The 27010-nt window shown below is 36.5% G+C and overlaps 1 protein-coding gene across 2 annotated transcripts in view; it reads left to right on the forward strand.

Moving 5' to 3' along the window:
• atrnl1a (attractin-like 1a) overlaps positions 1-19630 on the forward strand; it is a 233763-nt gene extending 214133 nt beyond the window's left edge. Inside the window, exons 29-31 of one of the 2 annotated variants that reach the window (XR_006156248.1) lie at positions 568-676; positions 18562-19268; positions 19321-19630. Coding sequence is in view for 1 of the 2 variants with exons in the window: in XM_042736733.1 (XP_042592667.1) it covers positions 568-676; positions 18562-18686 (234 nt within the window). In the remaining variant the exon portion in view is untranslated. Of the gene's footprint in view, positions 1-567; positions 677-18561 lie in introns of both variants that reach the window. The other variant, XM_042736733.1, reaches the window with a different exon arrangement.
• Positions 19631-27010: the final 7380 nt, after the last annotated feature.

Below are 27010 nucleotides of genomic sequence, written 5' to 3' on the forward strand. Positions count from 1 at the left end.
CATTCATTACTGCAGTGTTACGTGATGCTTCATAAATCAGTATGCATAATCTAATATTCTGATTGATACAATCTTTCTAAATAAAGGTGTTTGTTTCATTAAAAAAAAAAAAAAAGATAATATAATATACTGTTGTATATGGTCAGAGTATATACAAAATAGTGGAGTCACTGAAATGTTGGCATCTGAAAATAAATGTAGATCCTAACAGTATAAGTCTGCCAAGTAAATCTCTATGGTATAAAAGTGTTGTTAGAGCCGTGGCTGGTAGAAGCCCAATACAGTTTATTAACTCATGGTTTACTAGTACTGATTTCTTGTGGGTAATTTATTTGATTTACATTAATTTGAAGTAAACAATTTTATGTCTGGGAATTTACTAGTATGACATAAGTAACTTTTTAACAATTTCCCAAATGTATTTATTTATTTATTTATCTATCTATCTGCAATGAATGGCTCTGTGTTTGACATCATGAATTCTTGGAGCTTGTGCCACTGTACTGTTGTTGCAGGAAAAGTCCATATGTGTCTTGCAGTGAAATAATCACTCTTCTTTTCTCTCAGGCTGGTCCCATAGCGGTGGAGCCATGTTCTGGGAATTGTGCTGCTGTGCAAACATTGTTGATGAGTCTTCCACGGGCATCTTCTGGAGTGCCTCCCCCCGGCCAGTGTGGTGAGAACTCACAATTCAACATTTACTTCACATTTTAGCTCTACATGCAATTTTAACATACAGTTCTGTAATTGTTTTATTTATTTATATATTTACATATTCTTCACTAGCAAAAATCTCTGAAGCATAGTTTTTAAAAAAGCATTGGCTGGGAATCAAATTTGGGGAGGGAGGTTAGGAGGAGGTAGCAACACTGACTCTCTCTCTCTATCTTTCTCTCTCTCTCTCTCTCTCTCTGTCTCTTTCTCCCCACTTTTTTATTTTTGCTATTTGTATTTTTAATATTAATTACTAATTAATATATTTTCTGATTAACTGAGTTCTTTATTATTATTATTATTATTATTATTGCTACTACTATTATTACTTATCACCTTCCTCATCCTCCATCCTCTGTTATTAATGCTATAATTATCATCATCATTATTATTGTCATCATTATTACTATTATTGTTTTGTACTTTTCTACATGTTCCTTTGTTTATATACTTCCACCCTTCACACCCAGTTAAGTGACCCATACTTAGAATTCGTGCTCTGCATTTAACCCATCCAAAGTGCACACACACACAGCAGTAAACACACACACACACCATGAACACACACCCGGAGCAGTGGGCAGCCATTTATGCTGCCCAGGGAGCAGTTGTGGGTTCGGTGCCTTGCTCAAGGGCACCTCAGTCGTGGTATTGCTGGCCTGAGACTCGAACCCACAACCTTAGGGTCAAACTCTCGAACCATTAGGTCACGACTTCACTCACTCTCTCACACACACAGACACAGTAACACACAGAATGTTTTGTTGACCTTGGTTATTTTGTATTTGATTTGTCACCTGCAAATAGTATATCTATTTGCATTATAATAATAAAAATAATAATAATAAAAATAGCCTTTTACTTTTTTAATACCTTCAAAGTCAGCATATCCTGGCAGATACAACTCATGAAATGTAAAATATATCAAATATATCAAACATTATTTTGGATATGTTTTACTTAAGTCCAGATGATATAAAAAGTGACATAAAATGATTTTAACCAGTTTTCCATTTTTGGCAATTTAAAGGTATAATTCACCCAAAAATGTAAAATTCATAATTTACTCACCCTTAAATTGTGCCAAACATGCATGAGTTTCTTTCTTCTGTTGAAAACAAAATAAGATCCTTTGAAGAATGTTGGTAACCAAACAGTTGCTGGTAGCCATTGACTTCCATAGTATGGGGGAAAATATGTTTAGTTACCAACATTCTTCAAAATATCTTTTTGTTTTGTGAAACAATCTCAAAAATCTCTTTTTATAATATTTTATAATTGTTATTTTTAAGTTTAGATTAAATATTTTTATTGGTTTTATTTGATCAGAGAGATACAAAAACAATTACAACAACTGTTTCGACTTATAATTATTATTATTATGTTTTAATTCAATTTAAAAAGTAAATAAATTAAAATAATAAGTAATAGTGAGCATTAATTACAGGATGCTCTGTGCAACCAGATGGTGTAGTTATGACATCTACCAGTAGGGACTAATTAGGCTAACCAGCCAAACACTGACCCTTTGGTCTCTGGCTGTCTACATCTCATATTGTTCTCATCCTGTCTCACATGCATACCCTTCCTCATCCTTTCTCTTTTTCATTCTCTGATTTAATTGACATTTTTTTCTGTCCTCATACCCAGTTTCTTTGTCTCTGTGGTGTGGCTGTGTTCATCATGTAACTGTGATGAATGAGCTGAAAAATGAGCTGCTGTAAATGGTACTGCAGCAGGAAGTAGCGGTTCAGAGATGCAACACTTGCGGCACTCTGCAAGCCAGAAACATCTTTTGACTGCAATATGACACTGACACCACTGCACCTCACTGAAAGACAGAAAGATAAAGAATGGGAGGGGTGGGAAAAAAGGAGAGAGAGGAATAAAGGATTAAAGATGAGGTGAAAACAAGAGATAAAATGCATGTTGGGAGTCCAATAGTGCTGACTGATCAGAGGAATAAATCTGACAGGGATAATGTTATCCCCGAGGAAAATCAAATCCAAATACTCCAAAACCCTCAGTAAATTTACGCCTTTATCTCTTAAGCCAGCCCCTTATTCTAGCTCACTAACTGTGCGGTCTGTGAGGGCCTAATACCTGCTCTTTGATTTAATGAACACTGGCACATGTGAATCTGTAGGCTCCTGTGCCGCTGCTGCTCTTGATAAAGACTGAAAAGGCGTATTTGGCCTGATACTCTGACGCTGAAGGCATATGACAGATTTTTGGAGATGGTTTGGTTGAGAAGCAGGATGCCTTTGTGTTTTAAAGACACATATAGCAAGGGTGAATCATAAAATATGCAACAATATTTCACCTTGAATTAAACTAAAATTTAAAGCGATTCGGCCTCCAGCATGTGGTAATGCCACACATAGATAATGGAGAACATGTAAACAAGCCTTAAATCAAAAGAATGTTTATGTTCAATATTTTATCAGTGTTAAGGCAGAATTGTGGTTGCCTGAAGGTCTACTGAAGCGTTATTTTCTTAAAGAGGAAGTGTGTCTTTGCTGCACCATTAGCGACGCCAAACAGAATTAAAAAAAAAAAAAAAATTATGAAAACAATATTTTAAAAAGTTCTCCAAGTTTTAAACAGTCCCATCTGTGCAGACTGTCTGCATATAGCCCAAACTTAGTAACCACACACGTCATCTGTGCCTGAATTTGCTGCACTAATTTATGGGTCTTCAAAGCTGGACCGTTGCATTCAGGAACTACTCAGAGAAGATTGAAAATGCCAATAAAAACATCAGAGATAAAATGACAACAGTGTTTGAGTTTGGACGGTAGGTGGAGAAAAAAAGCATAGGCTTCAGATAGCAATTCCATTTGTTGCTGCTAGTGGTGCAGAAATTATGTACTTCACCTTTCACATAAAGAAGGGCTGTCAAGAAGTTAGGTGATTGCTTATGCACTAGATCCTGTTGTAGGTCACTAGATACTTTAATAGTGGTTCAATTTAAAATCAATGTTTGGATATTTAACATCAGTTATATATTATAGATGTGTATAATCCAGCTTACTGGCAATTCAGTGCCTCTCAAGGGTGATATTTTTTAAAAGTTGTGGTGAAGGGTAAAGTAAGGAGAGATGTCAATATAAAAGACATTTGGTGTGAATGGTTGTCTTAGCTTATTCTTTTGCTTTCATCTGAAAAGCACTCAAGGAGAGGACAGGGAAGGGTCATGCTAGATCAAATCTGAACTGTGGAGTACAAACAATTTCTCTGAAGAACAATCCATATACAAAAAGCTAGCTACATATATATTTGCTCTTGAAAGTTGACACTGTGTGAATGTAAATTACAGGCTGTATTTTTATATTTTAAGGTATTTAGATCAATAAATTATGCTTTACAATGAATTAAAGTCTTTTTATGCATAGTTCTTTAGCTGGGTAACAACATTACATGCAGGGTAGGGATTGGCAAAATGTATTCATTTGTTCCTCAAGATTCTGTCTTACTCTTTTATTTCCCCAGAACAGTCCAGCAGTAGTGTGGCATCTTGAGTTTGTCCTTTGGTGTTTCTGTTCCTCTGTATGTTGTTTAGAGAACATGCTTTTGGTTGCTTCTCTTGCTTAAAAATGAATCTGATGGCAATATTCAGGCTTTTTAGTAATCTAAAAAAGTAGACGTTCTAGTGAAGTTTGAGAAGCTATAAAGAGAAAAGAGACTATAAAAAGATTTCTTCATTTTTTCTCATTCATCTCAGTCTTTTTTTCTCAACAATGGCAATATTTCAGACAGCAGGTCTGCAAAAAGCATCAAAGAGAATAGCTGAAGACTTCTCAATGTACTTGTGCGGTTTATAAAATAGACGGTCGTGTGTAGGTCATATTGTTCTTGAGCCATGAGTGATATCACTTCCTGTCTTTTCATTCTTTGCACTGTCAGCGTCTTCTCACAATTCGCTTTGGGTCTTTAATTCACCTTTTAATGCAACCTCAATTCAAAATTATGGATTGCAGTCAAAATGAAAGCCTATTCGCAACCCATTTTATGTCTGTTATGAGACATATTTTTAAAGTGATACTTGATGTTATCTTGCAGAAATTGATTTTACTGTACCAGAATGGAGCCTGATAGTGTGAGTTTGCAGAAACAATACTTAAACCAAACTGTTTGGATGCTGCTTAAAATTAGCTACAGGATTCAAACATTTGGGGTCAGAGAAAGATTTTTTAAATAAATAATATTTTTATTCTAAAGAGCGCATTAAATTGGTTTTCATTATTAAAAAAAAATTATTACATATGATTTCTATTTAAATAAACACTGCTCTTTTGAATTTTTTATTCATCAAAGAATTCTTAAAAAAAGTATGTTAATATTAAGAAACATTTTAAAGGGTTGCTCCACACCAAAATGAAAATACTACTAAATACGACGAGAATACTTTTTGCACATGAAGAAAACAAAAATAACCACTTTATTCAACAATTTGTCTCCATTGTGTCTCTACACATCACCGTAGTGCCATTTTGGAGAATATATCAAAAATATCTTAAATTGTGTATCGAAGATGAATGAAGCTTTGACAGGTTTGGAACAATATGGGGGTAAGTGATTAAAGGGGGGGTGAAATGCTCATTCTCACTCAATCTCCTGTTAATCTTGAGTACCTATAGAGTAGTACTGCATCCTTCAGATCTCCAAAAAGTCTTTAGTTTTATTATATTTATAAGAGAAAGATAGTCTGTACCGATTTTTTTTTTTTTTTTCGGAAAAACACGAGCGGCTGGAGGCGTGACGTGTGGGCGGAGCTAAAGAATCACATGCGCTACTTTTGCAACATTTGTGTGTGTTTACACTTGGTTTATGAGGACATGAATTGATTTATGGATTATTGTATGTGACATATCAGTACACAAGCGGAACCGTTTTGCACATCAGACTAATATTTTCATAGAAAAACTATGGAATAGTAGCGCATTTCAATGAAGAAGCGCGCTTTGTGATTTTATTATTAAATAATTCATTTATTTTTCATTGACATTTTTTTCACACGCATTGTGTATTGTTGTTTGGAGTGGTTTAACAATAAACAAACAGAAACCTACAGTGGCCAGCTAAACAAATGTATTTAAATATAAACACACACCATACATCGCATGTTGTTTACTTGATGTGCTTACGCGCCGATAGCTAAGTTAACAACACAGAGATATTTGAAGCAGTTTTACTCAACGCCTGCGGTTCCAACACACGATCGTGACCCTTTTTCGTTGGGACTGCATCATCCTTAAGAAATAAACGCTTTGCAAATCCGGCGTCAAACTGGGACTTGTTTGTAAAACAAGCATCTTCGAAATGCAGGGAACAAACAAAAACACTTGCACAACTCCGTTGATGCTCTGTAAAATAAACTCCATCCACTGGTCCCTTAATGTTATTTTTTTTTGGTAATCTGTGCAGGGTTGTCTTGCCCTGGCAACCAAAAACACACTTCATTGGTGACATTTCGCTCTCTCGCTCTGGTGAGTGAATGTATCTGCTCTGGTCTACGGGCGCGCGCGCGCTCTTCCGGGAGAAGTGCCCTTAGGACCCATATGAGGAAATTCCGCACCATCTAACGTCACACAGACCCATACTCGAAAAAAACTTTCTGAAACTTGTGACAAACCGGAAGGAGTATCTAACGTAACGTAGGTAAATAATATACTCCTTCAAACGTACAACTTAATTTTTGAAACTTTGTCCAACTCTTTAACAGTGTAAAAAACTCAGTATCCATGAAATAGCATTTCACCCCCCCTTTAATGACAAAATTTTCATTTTGGGGTGGAGTATCCCTTTAAGCAGCACAACTGTTGTCAGCATTGATAATAAGAAATGTTTCTTGGCCAGAAAATCAGCATATTAGTAACTGCTGAAAATTCAGCTTTGCCATCACAGAAAAAAATTAATACATTTGTAAAAATACATTAAAAAGCAAAACAGTCTTTTTTTTAATTTAAGTAATATTTCACATAATATCACTTTTTTAATGCATTTTGATCAAATAAATGCAACTTTGGTAATCATAAGAGACATCTTTCCAAACCATTAAAAAATTCTAAAAAAAAAAAAAAAAAAAAAAAAAGTTACATCAGCACAAAAAGAAAGATGTTTCAGAAGAGTAGCTGTTATATTTGGATTTAATATTTCAAAGATGATTTTTTACTGTATAAAACTGAACCTTCACAAGCACACATACTTCCACACTTACACAGGTGAACGTAGCAAGTCTCACACTCAGGTGGAAACAGCAGAACAGAACATCTGTTTGTAAGATAACAGATTGATTCTCCTGCCAGTACAACCACAGCTCTCAGACAACATATCAACAGAGTACTTGCAAAACACAATCCCACTTTTCATCCCTCTCATCTGCTTATTCGGATGAAGAGATACACCGTCAGTGACTGGGACAGTAAAGGAGGGTGTAAAGTGAACAGGTAGCAGTGATAAACAAGAAAAGTCATTCCAATCACTCCACAATTCATTTTTACAGCTAGCATTTCTGTCAAATATAGATCTTCTGTGCAAGTAAGGAACATTAGAGTAAAAGAAGTACGGGAAAATACAGAGTCATCTGTTCATTATTGCAAAATAAGCCTTGACAGGGTGATCAAGTCCCTGATGATAAACCCACTGAAAGGGTTTATTTTGTGGTAATGACCAGCTGACTGTACATTATTGCATTTCAACAGCTACTTGTCAAATAAATGCATGTACATAAACAAGGCTTTACTTCGCTTAGTTCTGGTTGACAAAAATTATATTAGTTAATATTTTTCAAATAATTTCACAACCTTTAAGGTCCTTGCAAACTGAGTCTGAAATGTTCGTCTGCATTTTACATTTTTTTCATATTCGTCATCCTTTCCTATCAAAATGCTTACTAAGGATGTGAAAACGCATAAAATTTAACCTAATCTGTATTTATTTTTCAACATGCGAAAATTTCGAACGAAAATTCGGGCATTGGCTGTTGGTGTTATAGAGTATCCTCCCAGTATGTTTTTTCCAGGTTTTTTTTTTTTAATGAGAAAGCCTGCATTGTCTCTATATTGCCTGTTTACCCTTTTAAAATGTACATTTAGTCCATTTAAAGCACAGTCAGCACCGTAGGGAAGTCGCATAGGGAGTGAATGAGAGTGCAGTCTTTTGATAGTTTTATAAGTGAGCAACAAAGCCAAATTGATTTTATTCTGACCTGCTTTATCTGCAACTACAATCTGTCGTGGCAGACTGACTTATTTATAACCCTTTCAAGCAAATGCCTTTCAGGGTACTTTAAAAATATTCCACTTGGTGGAATCATAATGCTTATCATTTTGTAATATTACAGGTTGTCTTGGCTTCTGTATAGCACGTTCCATAAATATTGCCAGATTGAGATATTATCATTTAAAATAGTACCTGTTTCTTGGTATATAGGTTGTCACTGACCAGCACATAGTTGATATGCTGAATTTGTATGACAAGATTTCAGTTAATTTTCTAAAAACGTAGAGGATGTTATTAGCAAGTAGACACAGGTTACTTTAAATTTAAATTATTTTAAAAGGAAGCATTAAATTGACTAAAAGGGACTGAAAAAAAATGTATAATGTCATAAACCATTTCAAATAAATGCTGTTCTTTTGAACTTTCTATACACCAAAGAATCAGAGTTCCAACAAAAATACTATATAGCACAACTGCTGTCAACATTGATAATTATAAGAATTATTTCTTAAGCAGCAAATCAGCATATCACAGTGATCTTTGAAGGATCATGTGACACTCAAGACTGAAGTAATGACTGCTGAAAATTCAGATATGACATCACAGACTTTTTAAACTCAACCCTCTACATTGTGAGTAAATCGCTCGAATATGCGACTAAATCTTCACTATTGGTGACTAAAGGATGTCTAATATTAGCCAGTGGCTAAAAAATTCTCAGATTTTACTCGCCAGTGTGTGAGTTGGAGGCAAATACAAACCCGATTCCAAAAAAGTTGGGAAACTGTACGAATTGTGAATAAAAACAGAATGCAATGATGTGAAATTTTCAAATTTTAATATTTTATTCAGAATACAACATAGATGACATATCAAATGTTTAAACTGAGAAAATGTATTATTTTAAGGGAAAAATAAGTTGATTTTAAATTTCATGGCATCAACACATCTCAAAAAAGTTGGAACAAGGCCATGTTTACCACTGTGTGGCATCCCCTCTTCTTTTTATAACAGTCTGCAAACGTCTAGGAACTGAGGAGACAAGTTGCTCAAGTTTAGGAATAGGAATGTTGTCTCATTCTTGTCTAATACAGGCTTCTAGTTGCTCAACTGTCTTAGGTCTTCTTTGTCGCATCTTCCTCTTTATGATGTGCCAGATGTTTTCTATGGGTGAAAGATCTGGACTGAAGGCTGGCCATTTCAGTACCCGGATCCTTCTTCTCCACAGCCATGATGTTGTAATTGATGCAGTATGTGGTCTGGCATTGTCATGTTGGAAAATGCAAGGTCTTCCCTGAAAGAGAAGACGTCTGGATTGGAGCATATGTTGTTCTAGAACTTGGATATACCTTTCAGCATTGATGGTGCCTTTCCAGATGTGTAAGCTGCCCATGCCACACGCACTCATGCACTCATGCAACCCCATACCATCAGAGATGCCAGGCTCCTGAACTGAGCGCTGATAACAACTTGGGTTGTCCTTGTCCTTGTCCTTGTCCTTGTCCTTTGGGTTGTCCTTTACTCTTTAGATGACATGGCGTCCCAGGTTTCCAAAAATAACTTCAAATTTTGATTCGTCTGACCACAGAACAGTTTTCCACTTTGCCACAGTCCATTTTAAATGAGCCTTGGCCCAGAGAAAACGCCTGAGCTTCTGGATCATGTTTAGATATGGCTTCTTTTTTGACCTATAGAGTTTTAGCCGTCAACGGCGAATGGCACGGTGGATTGTGTTCACCGACAATGTTTTCTGGAAGTATTTTTGAGCCCATGTTGTGATTTCCATTACAGTAACATTCCTGTATGTGATGCAGTGCCGTCTAAGGGCCCAAAGATCACGGGCATCCAGTATGGTTTTCCGGCCTTGACCCTTACGCACAGAGATTGTTCCAGATTCTCTAAATCTTTGGATGATATTATGCACTGTAGATGATGATAACTTCAAACTCTTGGCAATTTTTCTCTGAGAAACTCCTTTCTGATATTGTTCCACTATTTTTCGCCGCAGCATTGGGGGAATTGGTATTCCTCTGCCCATCTTGACTTCTGAGAGACACCGCCACTCTGAGAGGCTCTTTTTATTTTCCCAATCATGTTGCCAATTGACCTAATAAGTTGCAAATTGGTCCTCCAGCTGTTCCTTATATGTACATTTAACTTTTCCAGCCTCTTATTGCTACCTGTCCCAACTTTTTTGGAATGTGTGGCTCTCATGAAATCCAAAATGAGCCAATATTTGGCATGACATTTCAAAATGTCTCACTTTCAACATTTGATATGTTATCTACATTCTATTGTGAATAAAAGTATATGTATAAATAAAGTTTATGATATTTGTAAATTATTCCATTCCTTTTTTCTCACAATTTGTACAGTGTCCCAGCTTTTTTGGAATAGGGTTTGTATAAGTTTAGCACAAATATATTTTCACTCGCTGAACACTCTCTGACTGAGCGCTTAAGAGTTTCACTCTCTGTCAAGTCTTCTGTGCTATTTTTCAGAACTTTAGTGTGAAGGCACACTACTCGCCTCACTTTGTCTTACACACACGCAGAGAGAGAGAGAGAATTGACACGCAACTGTACATGTAAACGATATTCTTTGTTGTATTTTCCTGTCAAAATAACTGCATTCCTTTGGAATTCTTCAGCTTTTAAGAACTGTTGCTTTCTCCGGTAGTGGGCGGGACCAATGTGCAAACAGCAGTCTCATTGGCTGGCGCTCACCTATTATCATCCCTGATTGGATTTCAGCAAATCAGTTCGAGCAAACGCACACAACCTGATTAATATTCAAGAATCCAGGAGCTTATTAATCCTTAGTGCGTTTTATATAGTTCTTATTAGTAGAATTTGTTTCGTTATTATTTTCCCATGTTCTTTTTTTTTTTACAGAAAAACTGACTGGACAAAAAAGCACCACCACCAGCCCTAAGTTCAGTTAAAATGACTAATATGCATTCATACATGGTTATCAAGTTTTAATTCTAATTTCTAAGTCTAAGTCTGGTGAGTAAACTAAAATATTTACTAGCCAATGGTGATTCAATTGCCAAGGTGTCCTTAGAGGGTTGAAACGGTAATAAAATTTCACAATATTACTGTTTTTGCTGTATTTTTGATCAAATAAATGCAGCCTTGGTAAGCAGCATAGAGATATAGTTTTGAAACAACTTTTAAGCAGTAGTGTATAACAGTGAAAAAAGACAAAAAAAAAAAAGCTTTTTTAAATAATATCAAAAGTTGAAAGCTGTTTTTAAAGTAAACTAATGCTTCTTTTTTTCTGTTTAGTACAATAAATAACAATCACAGAGCATTCTGTTACATGATCTATATAGATTTATGATCTTTTGCTTGTTAACAGAGAGCAAAACAAACAAGCTTTTGTGTTGGGAAGAACACATTTGACCTTATCATGTCTGGTAACTCAGCTGTGGTCAATGTGGCCAGTGTGTGACCAATGGAGTGAACAGATCAAGAGGCATGCGGATCCATTTGCAAAGCTTTATTTAAAGACATGGTCAAAACAGGCTAGGGTCAGACAATGGCACACATGTATATCAAGGGCAAGACAAAAGAGTAGTCCAGTAAACAAGCATGGGTCAATCGACAGCGAACGTAATTCAAAAGGACAAGACAGAGAGATAATCCAGGTACATAGCAATACTCCAGGCAGGGGCAAACAGAGTTCGAATGGCAGGGCGAAAGGGTAATCCAAAATACACAGGCAAGAATCTGAACATGGGAAAGCAGGCAAGGCAAGATTATGACTAGACTAAGAAAACTAGAGCAGGCTCTTTAAAGTAGCTATTAGTGATGTTCCGTTCTTGAATGAATCGTTCTTTTGAGCAGGTTCTTAGGAAGTAACCAGTCGAGCCAGTTCACAAATCGAACTGAATTGAACTTTATTTCTGGGATGATGATGCAGGATGCATAGTCTCAACCTCAGATGTCACGCCCACGGATCGTTGGCTAAACGTCTGATGCATATAGGACACAAAAGTGGAAACACTTCAGGAGTGTCGAAGTCGTCATCGGATTGGTTGAATTCTACAGGATTTCTGCGAGACGTGTGTGTCGCGTTCTTTAACGTTCTGCCTGGAAACAAAGAGACCATGGCACCAAACCCCCTCACAAAAGAAGAAAGCCACCGTGTTTACGAGTGCTTAACAGGATCAACTTAATGCTGAATTTTCAAAAGTATTTGAAATATTTAAAGTTTGCGGCATAGAATCTTTAAAATATGTCTAAGAGTTTTACACACCAGTCTGTTATTGTGGCGACATTTCCACGCCTCAAACTGTGACGCTGAACGAAATGAATTGTGATTGGTTGTTTGACATGTCGGTCAAACGGCCTCATGGGCGGGCCTTGGCCAAAGAAAGCTGCCATGAAGGTCTGGCAATGCAAGACTACAGGGTGCACAGGCGAAGTAGCACTGTAACATGGAGTCAGAGATGTTCGGATCCATATGCAGTAGTTTATTATCGAGAATGGTCAAACATAGGGCTGGGCGATATCTAAAGATATGATCATGCGCATCTAGTCAGTAAATCTGGTTCCGTGATTAGCGCTAAATTGCCATCACCTGCTTTCAAATGGAGCGGGATTTAATAGACAGAGCCGTAGATCACTGACAAGCTACACAATATCGCGTTCATTATCGAAGGCGATTCATCTGCGATAAAGAATACGATATTGCGTAGCTTGTCTGCTAAGCACGGGATTCTGGGAAATGGAGTTGGAAATGGGAATGGACACAAAATGCCAGAGTCCTGAGTGGAGTGCCCTCTACTGGAGTTCATGAGCACTCCAGCTGACGATCGTGACAAGCATGTCCAACTCAAAAAGAACCGATTGAGCCGTGGCAAAGTTTGATGAGGATTACCGAAGATTCTGATGAGTGAGTCGACGATACTGTGCAAGCCTAAGGCGCATATTGGAAATATGCTTATTATAACTTATTAATTTACATTTTATTAAAACCTGCAAAAACCTTTGTGTCGAGTGATGTAATAAAATTTTAGAAAAGTTAATTTGCATTGATATTATATTTAAAGTTGCTTAAGTGAAATCAAGAAGTTTATAAGACTGGTTTATTCATTCTTTATACTGTAGACATGTAGAACATATCCACGTTTATGCATCAATGTCTGTAATGTGTGCTGTAGGTGTGAATCTTTTAGGAATCTTATCCAACTTGTAAGCTAGTCAATATTGGTCAGTCAGACGTATCAGACATAAAGGATCCGCAAATAAAACTGTGACCACAAACACCATTAACTTGAGTGAATTATATGTTAATAATCAGCCATATGCTTTCACACAAATATCTTTCTTTTTTGAATGTTTCAGTATGTGTTGACACAAATGACTTGTTTGAATTTTTCATTGATATAACATTGCACTGAGCTAGAAAAGAAATGCGTAGAGACGTTATTGCTTGATGACGTCAGGAACCGATGAATCAGCTTTTTGAACTGGTTCAATGAGCTGATCTGTCCAAAAAGAACCAGTTCACGGAAATGAATCGGAATTTGCATCACTTGTAGCTATCAGCTAGGATAGCTATATGTGCTTACAATGCTCGGCCCTGAACTGTGGTAAGAGCCTCGTATTTATTGTGTGTGTGATAGGCTACAGGTGAGAGTGTGATTAGTGAAATGGAACATGGGAAATGTAGTCCAGTCTGTGTAGTGTGAGAGTCAATAAATTCAGAAGGCGACCTCTAGTGATGAACGGACAGAAGACCACGGACAGGATTCGTGACAGAGAGCATATACATAGCATGCATTTAATTTTATTTATTTTTACTTTTACCTTTTAATTTGTTTACAATGTATTGATGTCTATTTCTGGTTCTTCTTGGTTGTAGCCTTAGGCTACTTAAAATAATTGAAGTATTAATGTGTTGAAGTGATATGGAAATGTAATGTGGTCAAGACCTGGAACTAGTTTATAGCCATTATAAAACATAACCAATGCCTTAATATGTCTATCAGCCAATCATAATCAAGTATTAATCAGTGATACAATATAAACGCATGTAAACATTTTTCAGAACTAACCAATACAAAAGACAAAATTGATTTTCCATGAAGCCTCTTTCTGAGAAAAGTTATAAGCACAAGTGTTCTGCTGGCTGCTGCTGTAAACATGTTATTAGCAATTATGTATTGTAATTAGTGGCATGACAGGTGTTCAGCTGTGCAGTTTGAGTACTCAAAAATTGCTCTCAAGGTTACAGTGCATACAAGTACACACTACCATTTTCTCTCTTGCCTTTTTCCAGCATGTTGTTTATGAGATGTAAAGTAGCTAATTGTGCAGCTTGTTAGCAAGGGCATGTAGGCGCAGACCTGTCTAATCTATTTGTTGGTGATGTTCTGTGTTTTCTCTCTCTCTCCTCACTCAAGCTTTTGTGTTGGGAAGAACACATTTGACCTTATCATGTCAGGTAACTCAGCTGTGGTCAGTGTGGCCAGTCTGTGACCGACAGTGATAGCAGCACAAAGAGGAGGTTGGCAATTATTGACCCTGAGGAGTGCACTGGCACTCTAGCCTTCATGGACAGGGCTGAATTAGCTCTGCAAAACCACCAGCTCTGATAAGGCTTTTTTCACACTTTTTTTATTAATGGCCACTGTCCTTTGTAGGGGATAACAGATTGTAGAGCAGTTCTAGGGGAAACTACTTTGAAATTAGCTTGACATTTTAGAAGCTACTCATCGTTTAAAAGTTAAACTACAGTAAAGACTCTTTTTAATGAAGTAGTTAAGGCTGGGACTACACTACACAGTTTTTTATCATTTGCAGTCTGGACAAGTCAACATCAAACATGTTTGATATTATGAGCTAATTTTAGAACACATATATTTTATGATGTGCTGTTTTCTTATTTATTGATTTTCTTTTATATATATATATATATATATATATATATATATATATATATATATATATATATATATATATATATATAGTAGTGGCCAGAATTATTACAACACTTGACAGATCTGAAAATATTGATATTTTTTTTGCCTCCAAAACATGATTTCATTTCATAATGTTCATGAAACATGCAGATGGTTGCTCTGAGCACAACAAATATCAGATGAAGTGAGTCGTACTGTTTTTATCCATTTTTAACTTTAATATTTAGTATGTCCACTTTTTGCAGCAATTACAGCAGCACATTGCTCTGGCATAGTGTCAATATACTAATGTTATCCCATGTCTTCTGCAACTCAGGCCAAAGGCTTTCCTTTGACTGTATAATAGATCTGTCCAGTTTATTTTCCAACTCGCCCCAAATTTGCTCAATGGAGTTGAGGTCCGGACTTTTGAGGAGGCCAGTCCTTCATTTCCAATGTTCCAGTAGATTCCTTCTGTCGCAGGTAGCTCCGGCAATAGTTTGTTATATGCGTATTGTAATTAGGGCTGAATGATTTTGGAAAATAATTTAATTGGATTTTTTTTTTACTAATATTGTGATTTAGTATGCAATAATGTTTTTAAAGCTCTTTATGTTCTGTATTATTCAACAAAGACAAGCAATAAATCACTGTATAGTATGACCAACACAATATTAGATTAAACATAAATGTTGTTTTCTATAGGACAGGGCTATATGTTACGATGAAAATAGGTGATGCATGAATTGATATGAATGACATTTTTGTTTAATAAATACAATTCACACTAGTATATTGACTGATTTTTTGAACTTCCAGCCTTGTAATCATGTAGGCTAATAATCAGCTTGTTAAGTCTGACGTCACGTGTCACCGCTTCTGTGTTCAAGCGCTCTATCAGATACCACGAGAAAACGACTCCATACCGAAATCCCAGATAGCCAGACAATGAAAATATAAATATAAATAAATAAATAAATATAAAAATTATTTGTGTTTGGGATGCTGTGAGCATGGACACTTTAGTGTACACCGTAAGTTTGAAAACGTTTAGCTTAAATGTTCAATATGAATAAACAGTGCTAATAAACGGCTGCTGAGGTAGTATTCTCAAGTGAAGCGAGTTGAGGCTTGGACCCGGAGTGCGTGATCTCAAAATTAAAGATGAAAGATGCAACAAAAAAGACCAGCAATAGTCACTCATACTTCATTAAATAAATAGCAAACAGTTAATAATGCTGAAATACATAATACACTGAATAATTTTAACGCTATATTATTGATTGTTTATGTTGTTAAGGGTGGTTGCTAAGGGTGTTGCTCAGTGATACACATAACTGTTGGGTAAAGCCGTCATAGTCGTGCTGTATCGTGAATAAAACACAGCTGCTGACCAATCAGAGTTGAGGACTGGAACTCACTGTTTTATAAAAATATATCACTATGATTTGTCATATGGCAATAGCTACTTAAATAGCTACAGAAAAAAAGTATGAAACAACATAAGGGTGAATAAATAATGACATAATAGTCATTTTTGAGTGAACTATCCATTTAAATGCTGTGGGCCTCCGAGCGGATGGTTTAAAACCTCTTTGGTCAGCAGAAAACTGAAAGGCGAGATCTGAAGGTCTGCTAATGTGGAAAGTGATATCAACTGTATGCAAGATTTATCATAGAATTGAGCAGTGAATATAATTATAAAATATGCCACTTATAGCGCAGTCATTTCAGCTGAAGTAAAAGAAAAACTTTATCTCTTTTCTTCACTTAGTATTCGTTACAGCACTGTTTGCATGCTAGCGCTGTTAGCCATTGTCACCTATGCTGTCAGGCCTGTGTTCTACAATAAACACCAAGTGAGTTCATTACCCTAACCTTAATCACACGAGTAACATTGAAGTTAAATGATGTTGTTGACCCCCACCACACCAGATCTCACGTCCCACCAATGGCTTGTGAATGACGGGTGAAGTCATTATGACTCAAGGAAATAGAAAGTCAGGTTGAGAGTGTATTCCCTCTCAGGATAACCTTGGCGTCACACTGAGGCTGGAGTGTGGCTGATTGCTTGCGGAAAACACTCATCAGTTGAAAGAGTGACCTTGGTGTGGCATAATGACACTTTGTGAAGAGGCAGGTGGTGTGAAGAGACAGCTGCTCGTTCGGCTCCCGCAGAGACATTCTTCCGATTATCTCTGGAACTTGTCTCACACGCATCGCTCACGGCAAACGTGGGCCATGGCGGGAAGGCATTTACGCTTCATGTGGACAAGACAACGGCCATTTCCAATAATGGAGGAGCTATAAAGGGTTCATTTACACTGATGCATGCCTCAGGTCAACAAAGTCTTTCTGATTACCTTTAATGGAGTTCTCGGATTCGCACATCCTGTCTCAAAGTGCAGGATTCATCAGGGTTAATCATGCAAGCAGTTCACCTGCCAAAGATCACAATAATGAGTTTGATTTTCCATTAGCTGAGAGCACTTTAGCCTTCTCCTCATGCGCACCTGATTTGATTCACCCTCGCAATTAATTCACTTGAGACGGACAGCTCTCCTTGGCGGAAAACATTTTGTTCCTTAGATGATGTTGTCCTATTGTTATGTACAGTGTGTGCTGTAAATAAATGCAGCTTATTCAAATACTGGGTCAAGAAGGCGAATTTGAACTTTATTGTTTTGAAAAGGTAATTGAAAGAAATTACACCAACAATCATGCTTTGGTGGAATAATGTCAAAAATATTAGGTCCATCCATGCAAAATTGTATATTTATATGTTGTTGGTTTGTTTCATTCATTCTTGTATATATATTGTTTATATATTTATATATTATTTATTAAATATTTTTATTTATTAATTGAATTTTAATTTAGTTATTTTTTTTATTTTTTTTTTTACTTTTTTTCCAATGCAATCTTTATTCAGTCACAACTCTATTTCTTACCACAGATCACATCTGAAAGTTATTAGCTCTCATGTATGCTTTGTAAACACATTCAGGAATTAAGCTTTAAACTCATCAGGGTGGCCAGTGTTCAATAATAGACTTGCAAGGAATCTCTGATGTGTAAAACATCAACACATGCTGTCCAAATTACACACGAGCTCAAAGAACCTTCACTCCTTCTCAGAGCTTCCGTTCTGAATACATATCGAATGATGAATGTAGCATTATGAGTCTGATTAAACTATATCAGATACATCACGTTGTTCATCTCATTTCAAGATTACAAAGGTAAACAATGAGCTTTCAGAGACTTTGCTCTTAGATCTGACATGTACAGACAGAAAAACATCCCTGCTGCAAAACTGCTAATCTTATCATCTTATCCCAGTAATAAACATAGGCACTTTCGTCTTTAAAACATTTATTTTTGCTAGTTTTCAGATGTATTTTAGCATAGATTTATATGATTTGTATGATTTCCAACCAAGCTGTAATGCTGAATGCAATGTTTTCTAAGATTCCCTGTGGCTAAAAGTACATACAGTTGTAAAAAAAAAATGACAAATAGCAATGTGAACTGCACTGATGGTTGTAAGATGAGCTTGAACTGCTGTGATATTGACAGACACAGAGGTTTGTTTGTTAAGTGTCGGCGTGCTCCTATCAGGATGCTGCGCCTCACCTGCTGCACTTCTGAGTCCTCTTCTTTGAAGCTCACTTCTTTCCCTTTCTCTCATCTCTTCCTTCTCCCCACAGGCATTACCATAGCCAGTGCTCTTATTGATACGTATCAGCAGAGGGCGGGCGACTTCAAAGACAAGGGTTTGAGTCTAAAGAGCCGTAAACAGCAGCACACGGTGCACCAGGGGACCTGTGTTTGAACCAGTCGACTGACCTCACTGGACACACTGATTCTCAGCTTTTTTCTCCTTCTGTCTCGTTCTCTACCACTACAAGGAGATGGTGCTGATGAGCGGGGAGCTCTTGAAGTGTAAATGACAAAGGAGGGTCGAGACATTAGTAGTCCATGTGTGGCTCCTCCTGAATTGCACGCTCCATAGTGGAGCTCGTATTCCCTCAGTATTGCTTGAACCTCTGTGGAGGACATCTGCATTTTGATTGCACCCACTGGGTTTCTGTTTTCAACAGCTGGTTCTCTAAAAGGGAGGGAGTGTGTAGAACAAGTTTCAGGCCAGAATTAATCATCTGATCACGCATGTAGAGGCATTCAGAATAAACCTGCCTCTACTTTCAGGGTTTTGTCTTGTTATTTAGTGAAGTGTCTGTTGATGACTCTTTAATAAACTAATTATCGTTAGCCGAGGACTGTGTTTGGTACATACTGTATGGTGTTTTGTAATGGTCTTGGTCTGTGGAAAGTTTAATTTTAGAGATAAGATTGGATTTGTCTTGCAAAACTGACATTTGTGTCTCCTAGTGGCCATACACAAACTCACACACTTGTCCAAATGGAAATAAAACTGGGGTTTTGGGCTTTTTGTCCATATATTTTAGATTTGAGGTTGTCTAGATGCTACACTGAAAGGATTTTGGTACAGGATTAAATTTCACACATAATTACAAAGAGCAACAAATAACAAATTGAATTAAAGGTTTTTTTTTTTTTTTTTTTTTTTTTTTTAAGTAGAAAGACTGTAAATATATATTCCAGTAATCTTTATTTAATTTATAGCTTTGAAAAATCTTTTCTTTTTTTTCTTCTTTTTATGCTAGCTAAAATTAACTTTTTTAGCAGATATATTCTACCATTCTAGTTTGGAGTAAGTAAGTTTTTTTTTTTTTATATATATATATAAATGTTTTCTTCATCAAGGATGCATTAAATTAATCAAAGGTGACAAAACATTGTAATTTAATTCCACCGTATTTCAAATACATGCTTTTATTTTAAACTTTCTATTCAATTATCTTTGAAAAAAAAAAGTTATCAGAGTTTCTACAAAAATATAAAACAGTACAACTGTTTCAACATCGATAATAAGCACCAAATATTAGAATGATTTCTGAAGGATCATGTGAAACTGAAGACTGGAGTAATGGCTGCTGAAAATTCAGCTTTGACATCACAGGATTGAAATACATCAAATGCAGCCTAAGTGAGCATAACAAACTTTTTTTAAAAAACTTTTGAATGGTAGTGTACATATTTAAATTGCCTCCTTCATCCCGAGAACACAAAGCATTGGTTGTTGTTTTGTTTTTTGGTCTAATCAAAGCATTCCTCATGCTCAAGCACAGTGTGTTTTGGTAGTGATAGAGAGCATTTACAGTCTTACTACAAATGTCTTACGTGTGTGCATGACATAAAAGAAAGTAATTAATCAAATCAACAGGGTTTTTCAGCATCATATGATTGGCTACAGATTTACCTTATGGAACTTTAGCTGCCATAAAACTAGTGCTGCATTTATCAGACAGAGTGGTTGTGATCAGCAGATGTGTGTCAGCAGAGAGTTAGCCAAGTTAACCACAGCTGAAATGGACCTAAAATATTAAGGTTCTGTGGGCAAAATCATTGGTTTGTATTTTCAATGTCTAGTGTTCACAAAACTGTCACACTAAAATTGCCATTAGTACGTACAGTGTCATATCTTAACTCGGTTTTGTTTAACATGTTAATAAAGCCAAGAAACATTTGCCTGTATTTGTATATCTAAATGTGTATTTTCATAATGTATTGGTTTGTTTGCTTCAGATAGTCAAGACATGTAAAAACTATAATTTCATGTCTTATTATGAAAATACATCAAGTTTATTAAACTAAAGTAGGCTCAATAAGTTTTGTTATTGTACTTCTCTATCATGTTTTCACAACCAAAATGTGTTGCATTTAAGCCCTTTGTTATATTGTCTGTTCATGTTTGTCTAAAATGACTTTTACTACATCAGCCTAAACTTAGTTCACCCCAAAATTATATTTATGTCATGTCATTCCAAACCTATATGACTTTCTTCTGTGGAACATTTAATAATAATATACTGGTTTTTGTTTTTTGTTTTGTTTTTTGTTTTTTTCCATTGCAGTGTTGATTCAAATTTGAAAATTGAACGTGTGTGTAATCTCTTGAATGTGTATATAAATGACTCCCGCTCGACTTAAATCTAACAAATGTATCACTGACTGGGTTGTTGGTTCATTTGCACTGTTACACAGGCTATACAGGTACAGTGTTATACTGCAATGCAGAAACAATATCATTGTGTTATCTCTTATGTCTCAAAGGCATTTGTTTTTGTTTATTTATTCTCATTTGCATAGTTGAGTCATAACCTTTGAAAATTGTATAAATGTTGATGAGTTTTCTGGTTTTGCAGCATTATGTAATAATTTACATTATACAAAAATCAACTTTAAAGGTGCTGTATGTAGGATTGACACCGAATGGTTGAACTAGGTATTGCAGTCCAAATTCAAAATATTGGAGAGGGTTTTTTTACCCCGTCCCTCCTCCTCAGACTTGACGCACATGCAGGTTGCCAGATTGACGCTTTAACCCCTTTAGTTCACCAGCTTCCATGACTGAAATTAAATACGCAGTGTTTCCCGCCAACTGGCAACCCGGGGTGCCGAAATACAATTGGGTAAATTGGCAGTGGGGGGGGCGGGTTTCACAAACCAAAACAGAGCCCGACATTCCGGCCCGGAACGCACATTTTCAAAGGAGAATAACTGACTGTAGCATTGTTTTTCAGATAAACAAGTATGTTAACTTAGCATGTTTCTTAAATATCTGCAAACATATTATGGTATTTTTATGCTTTAGTGGAGTCAAAAACATACATACATACAGCACCTTTAAACAAATGAAGAGCAGCCAAAGAAAGTTTGTTCATGTTTATGCAGAAATAAACATTTTGATTTATCTGTTGTGTGCTTTATTTTCACGCAAGTTTTGTGTAGCGTCAAAAGTGAAGATCCGTATCATGAGATGCAGTGACTGGGTCTTACAGGGCAAATCATGTGGGATGAATGACATTTTCCAAGAACAAGAAACAAAATAAGGCCTGGGAAAAAAAGAAAATATACATTTAGTTGTGTTTAAAACTAGCTACTTTCATGCTCAATTTACTGATGAATCATCTATTAAATCTGTCCATACCATCTATTTATTTGACTCACCAAGTCATTTAAAATATGCTACTAAAACCCACATGGATTTGGAAAGCTGTTCAAATATTATCTGCACAAGCATGCAGTGGTTTAATGCACTTAATAAAAAAACAAGGAATTCACATATGTTCGTAATTAAGTGCTGTTGCCATAGGTGTTAAACAGAACAGAGTATGTAGATTCATACATGACAGATTTAAATGATTTTTTTTCAGTGAGTTTGCAGTATGATTGTAGACAGCTGTTGAAATGTTATACTTGCTAAAGCTGTTACTGGATCATTTGTCACTCTGGATCAAACCCAGCAAGTTAAACATCAAAGAAAACCTCCCATTTGACCTCATTGGCAGCCCTCTGCTGTGCTTTGCTGTGTTGTTGTTTTGTAGGAAGAGGAGTAGTCATTATTATCTTTTAAAAATCATTTTTTTTATTAGAGTGAGTAAATGTGTTTTGTTGTTTTTTTTATTACATTATTGAAATTCCAGTGGTCCAAGCATATGTAGAAATGCACATATGTGTTATGTGTTTGTAAAATTATATTTCTGTTGTGACATCTTTCTGAGTGATTCGCATGGTAATGTACATGACAGTGTTGATGTGTTTTGTCTTGGTGGAACAGATCTGCTACGCTGCTGTGGCAGAGGAAATACCTAGACTTGCTACTGCCAGTACATCCACAACATGCTGTTGTGAGCATCCAAGAAATACTACTGCTGCACAAATAAATAACCCCATTGTAGCATACATGAATCACCGTGAAGCAGATCTATACAGGTGGAGCTGGGGGAGGTGGAGGGTTTCTGATGCGCACTGCAACTGCTACAGCAAGCACTAGCCAAGTATTTGAATGTTAAAGGGGAGGTGAAGCAGTCAGACAAGTTTAAATTATTTAGTAAAGTGACTTCCACTTTAATTAAAAAATATATAACAAACACAATGAATATAACTGTTTTAAAGAAAAAAGGATGTTTTGCTATAGCTGTTGGAGCAAGGGCACCGCCATGTTGCAATTCCACAGCGTGCGACGTCACGGGGTTGATTCGCTCAGTTGGCCAGTGTAGTAATATAAGCATTTCTTTACTTTTTGAACGCATGCTTGTTTTGAAATTGAGAAATACGAACTTGAAAGGACTGTTGAGCCCATAATAAGTCTCACTGCTTATGCATCTCAGCCGATGCGGAGTGGGGATTGAGCAGTACTACCGTTAGGGCCGTGTGATTAATAGAATCGCAATCAGGATCTAGAGACGTTGCGGTTTGCTAATCGCAAAGCCTGTGATGTGGACATATTACTCTGTTCCAGAGCAAACGCAAATGCATGACTACCAGCCTTGAGAGGCAGCCTTACTTTTAAATGGGAGAAAATACAACGCTCAATATGGCCGCTCAATCGCAGGAAGCCCCGCCTTCTAAATGAAGGAGCCAATCGCTAATAGATAAAGTCAGTGTCACTGCAGCTGTCGTTAGAAGCGTCCCGGTTACTATAGAAACAGTCAGCATTCTGAGATGTGCGCTCAGGACTGGCATGCGCACTGCATGGTCTAGCCTAAATAATAAGCTTTTTAAAAGCTATTTGAGCAAAATAACATTTATGATACAGTTGTTATCAGATTTCTTTGGTGATTTCAAATATTAAATTTAATCTCAACCCTAGTGAACAGTTTTGTAGAATTTGATGTTTCCCCATTCAAAGAGATAGAAGTTGCACTTGGATGCCCGAGAGGCGTTTCAAAGATGGCTACCAAGTGACATCACTTGTCTTAAAGGGGCTTTGGCACCTTTATTCTCCCCAATCAGCACTGCTCAAGCCAACTGCTTAAACACCTACCATTAAAAAATAAAAAACAATCAGAAAGCGGGAGAGAGAGAGTGTGTGATTATGGCGTCTACAGGGTCAGATCGATAGTTAGGCAAATTAATCCTAAAGAAAAATTTATGTAGCTAATATGAGATTACTTCGGCTTCAAAATGACAGACACCAAACAAGAAAGGTAACATTACTTTGCAAGACCTTTGTCACAACACATCAAGAGCTTCCATATAGGTTCTGCTTTCAGTACTGGAGAATAAAAAAATATATTCTTAGATGTTTTTATAAGTATATGAACGTTATCTTGCACATTTTATCTCTCCAACAGATTCTAATTTGAAAGAAGTTTATAATGCATGTTCGCTATCCCCAATTCAGAAGACCGCACACAGACGGTGTCTCTGAATGCTTCTCATACTCGCTCCTTTCTGCCGCGTCTCACGGAGGAGCCGTTTATACTTGCCGCACACATGCAGCCTTGTGCACAGCTCCAAGAGCGCATCTGGCATTATGGGTCTTGACGCACACTCGCAACCTGTGTCAACTCGCGCCTGGCTCCGCATATAAAACAAGTGTGAATACAGTCTAACTGCTCAGTTTAATTCACTTGAATGAAATGAAACATTCAGCACATTTTCCACTTCTTCCTAAAATTATTAATTAAAAGTGGAGCCTCCTGTTAACAGCAGGTGAACTAATTGTATTCGCAGGTGAACATAAAGTATCTTACACACCATTAATGGTGAAAGATCCAGTGTAATGCAAATATTTCTGAAAGGTCTGACATAACAATAAAGATGCCACATGAACGATAATGTATGAAGCATTATTTGTTTACATCATATTGCGCCTCACCTTATGAAAACAATGTTTGGGATACCACACTCAAAACTTTATGATTTAAATAGTTTGGTGTTGGATATTCATAAAATTATGGTGAAAACCAAGCACATTGGTGCGTTCAAAAAAATAAAGAAATGCTTATATTACTGCACTGGTCAACGGAGCGAACAAACCCTGTGACGTCAGACGCTGTGGAACTGCAAGATGGCAGCACCCTTGCTCCAAAAGCTATAGCAAAACATCCTTTTTTCTTTAAAAGGGTTACATTTCTTTAAAATGGTTACAGCCAATCATCATAATTGTGTTTGTTATATATTTTTTAATTAGAGTGGAAAACACGTTACTTAATAATGTAAACTTGTTTGACTCCTTCACTTCCCCTTTAAGCAGCAAGCTCATTGGCTGTTGATACAAAAAGAACCAAACAGCTGTGCCATGTAATAATGATGTCATAATGTCAGATTGAGTTTGACCTATTGGACTGCACCATCTAGAGTTTCATGCCAGAAATTTGGATTTTTATGACTGCTGTGGTTGTTCTACAAAATTGATGGTATGGTGATTTTAAAAGAACATTTCTTACGTTTTTAAACATTACATCAGTAGAAAATGTGTTTACGCATTAATAGGCTACAAATAGGCCATTTTAAAATGAGTACATATTAAAATGTGTTGGGATATAATTATAGGTTTAGGAACATAACATGATTGACAGTTTAAGCCTTGAGTCATAAAACTACAGTACACAGTGGTTCCTAGAGAGAATATTGCTGATATGTATTCAAACATCTGTTTTGTATTGATCAACTGTGTTCTATACAGGATTAAAGCAACAGGGTTAAACATTTTAAGATCGCCCCTACTGACTAACATAAAGTGCAAAGATAAACTGGGGGGGAAAGAGTAGACCTTGTATTTCACAGAAGTATAATGATGATTATGATGATTTATGGATTATAGTCCGTTACTTAAAAAAAAAAAAAAAAGTTATGTTACAGGGTTTAAACTACTTGGGCACAACTTCAAGTATATGAAATGTCAACTCAAATATATAGGAAAAAAATAAAAACTTAATACTTTATTTTACTTCATTTTGTTTTCATTAAAATGTGCATATTGCAAGATGAATATAAAAGGTTGACTATTTTAAAATAAATAATTGCACAAAACTAAAATAAAGTTACTGAATTTGTAAAATTCCCCACCGTGAGTCATGCTTGGTTTCATCTCACATGATCGTGGCATCATGAACTTGTCATTATCAACCCTCCTCTGCCTATTTGAATAGCAGTGGTCAAGACGCCTCTCATCTAAAGATTGATGTGTAGGCCGGACTTGATCTTTACACCATTATGCTCCATTTACGTCTGGTAATTGTTGTCGTCTGATGGTGAATGATCAATCGCGGTGCAGTCAGACTACAAAGCCTGCAGTTGTTTTAGGGTCACTTGTACCCACATAGTGAGAAGAATGATTCTCCTGTTGGGCGTTCTGTTCACAGCAGCCCACATCAGTGCTAACAAAGACACTGCTCTCTGTTCACCAACCAGGACACAATGACAATGTGCCATTATGGTAAATGGATTATTGTGTCCGGGATGAAGTCACATCAGTCAGAGTCATCAGGTTTCTAATGTGAGTCATGATGATCTGTTTGGTTTTTTAGTGTTGAGATGATTATACAGAGTGAGTAAAAGAATGACAAAGCTACTCAGGATGATTATCACGCATCCTCATTGCAAATGAAGTCAGAATAGCAAGCTACTTTCCCATAACCGTTCTGCCATTCGGTTAATTGGTCTTTATGCCTGTGTGTATATACTGCTCACAACTGCTCTGAGCAAGAAAAAAATACTTTGCAGTCAACTCACTTCCAGATGTGTATCAGTGAGTCAAATCCATTGCAGAAATTTCAGTTCCCATGAATGGCTTTTTCATTTGAACATGGCAGGTGGTGATAATGTTTGTCTTGTCATTCAAACTAGGCAAAGAGAAGACACACAGCTGCAGTGGTGGACGTAAAGGTGCTGTAAATGATTTCTTTATGGAATGGTATGCAAAAAATGATTGCACTTCATGAAATATATCACTGAAATAGCTGTCCTGAGATAACACACAATCTCCGTGACAGCCCTACTGTCTGTAAACGGTGGCCATGAAACAGGATCAGATTCTTTGTTTAACCAATTAGAATGCTTTTGGGGCACTTTCTGTCCGTCAATCATTGTTCTCGTCCACAAACAGCAGTCCATATGGGAAACCAGAAGCCATAAGCATAATAGAGTGCATTACTATCCATCCAGTTTTAGCTGCCTAGATACCAGAAGTATTTTTCGCATTGGAATCTTAAAGAAAGAGTTACAAGCCATGAACCAAACCAACCAGCTACACCACAACATTACAAACTTTGAAAAATATTT

The sequence above is a fragment of the Cyprinus carpio genome, chromosome B13, assembly GCF_018340385.1.
Source record: "Cyprinus carpio isolate SPL01 chromosome B13, ASM1834038v1, whole genome shotgun sequence".
In the NCBI taxonomy this organism is placed as follows: domain Eukaryota; kingdom Metazoa; phylum Chordata; class Actinopteri; order Cypriniformes; family Cyprinidae; genus Cyprinus; species Cyprinus carpio.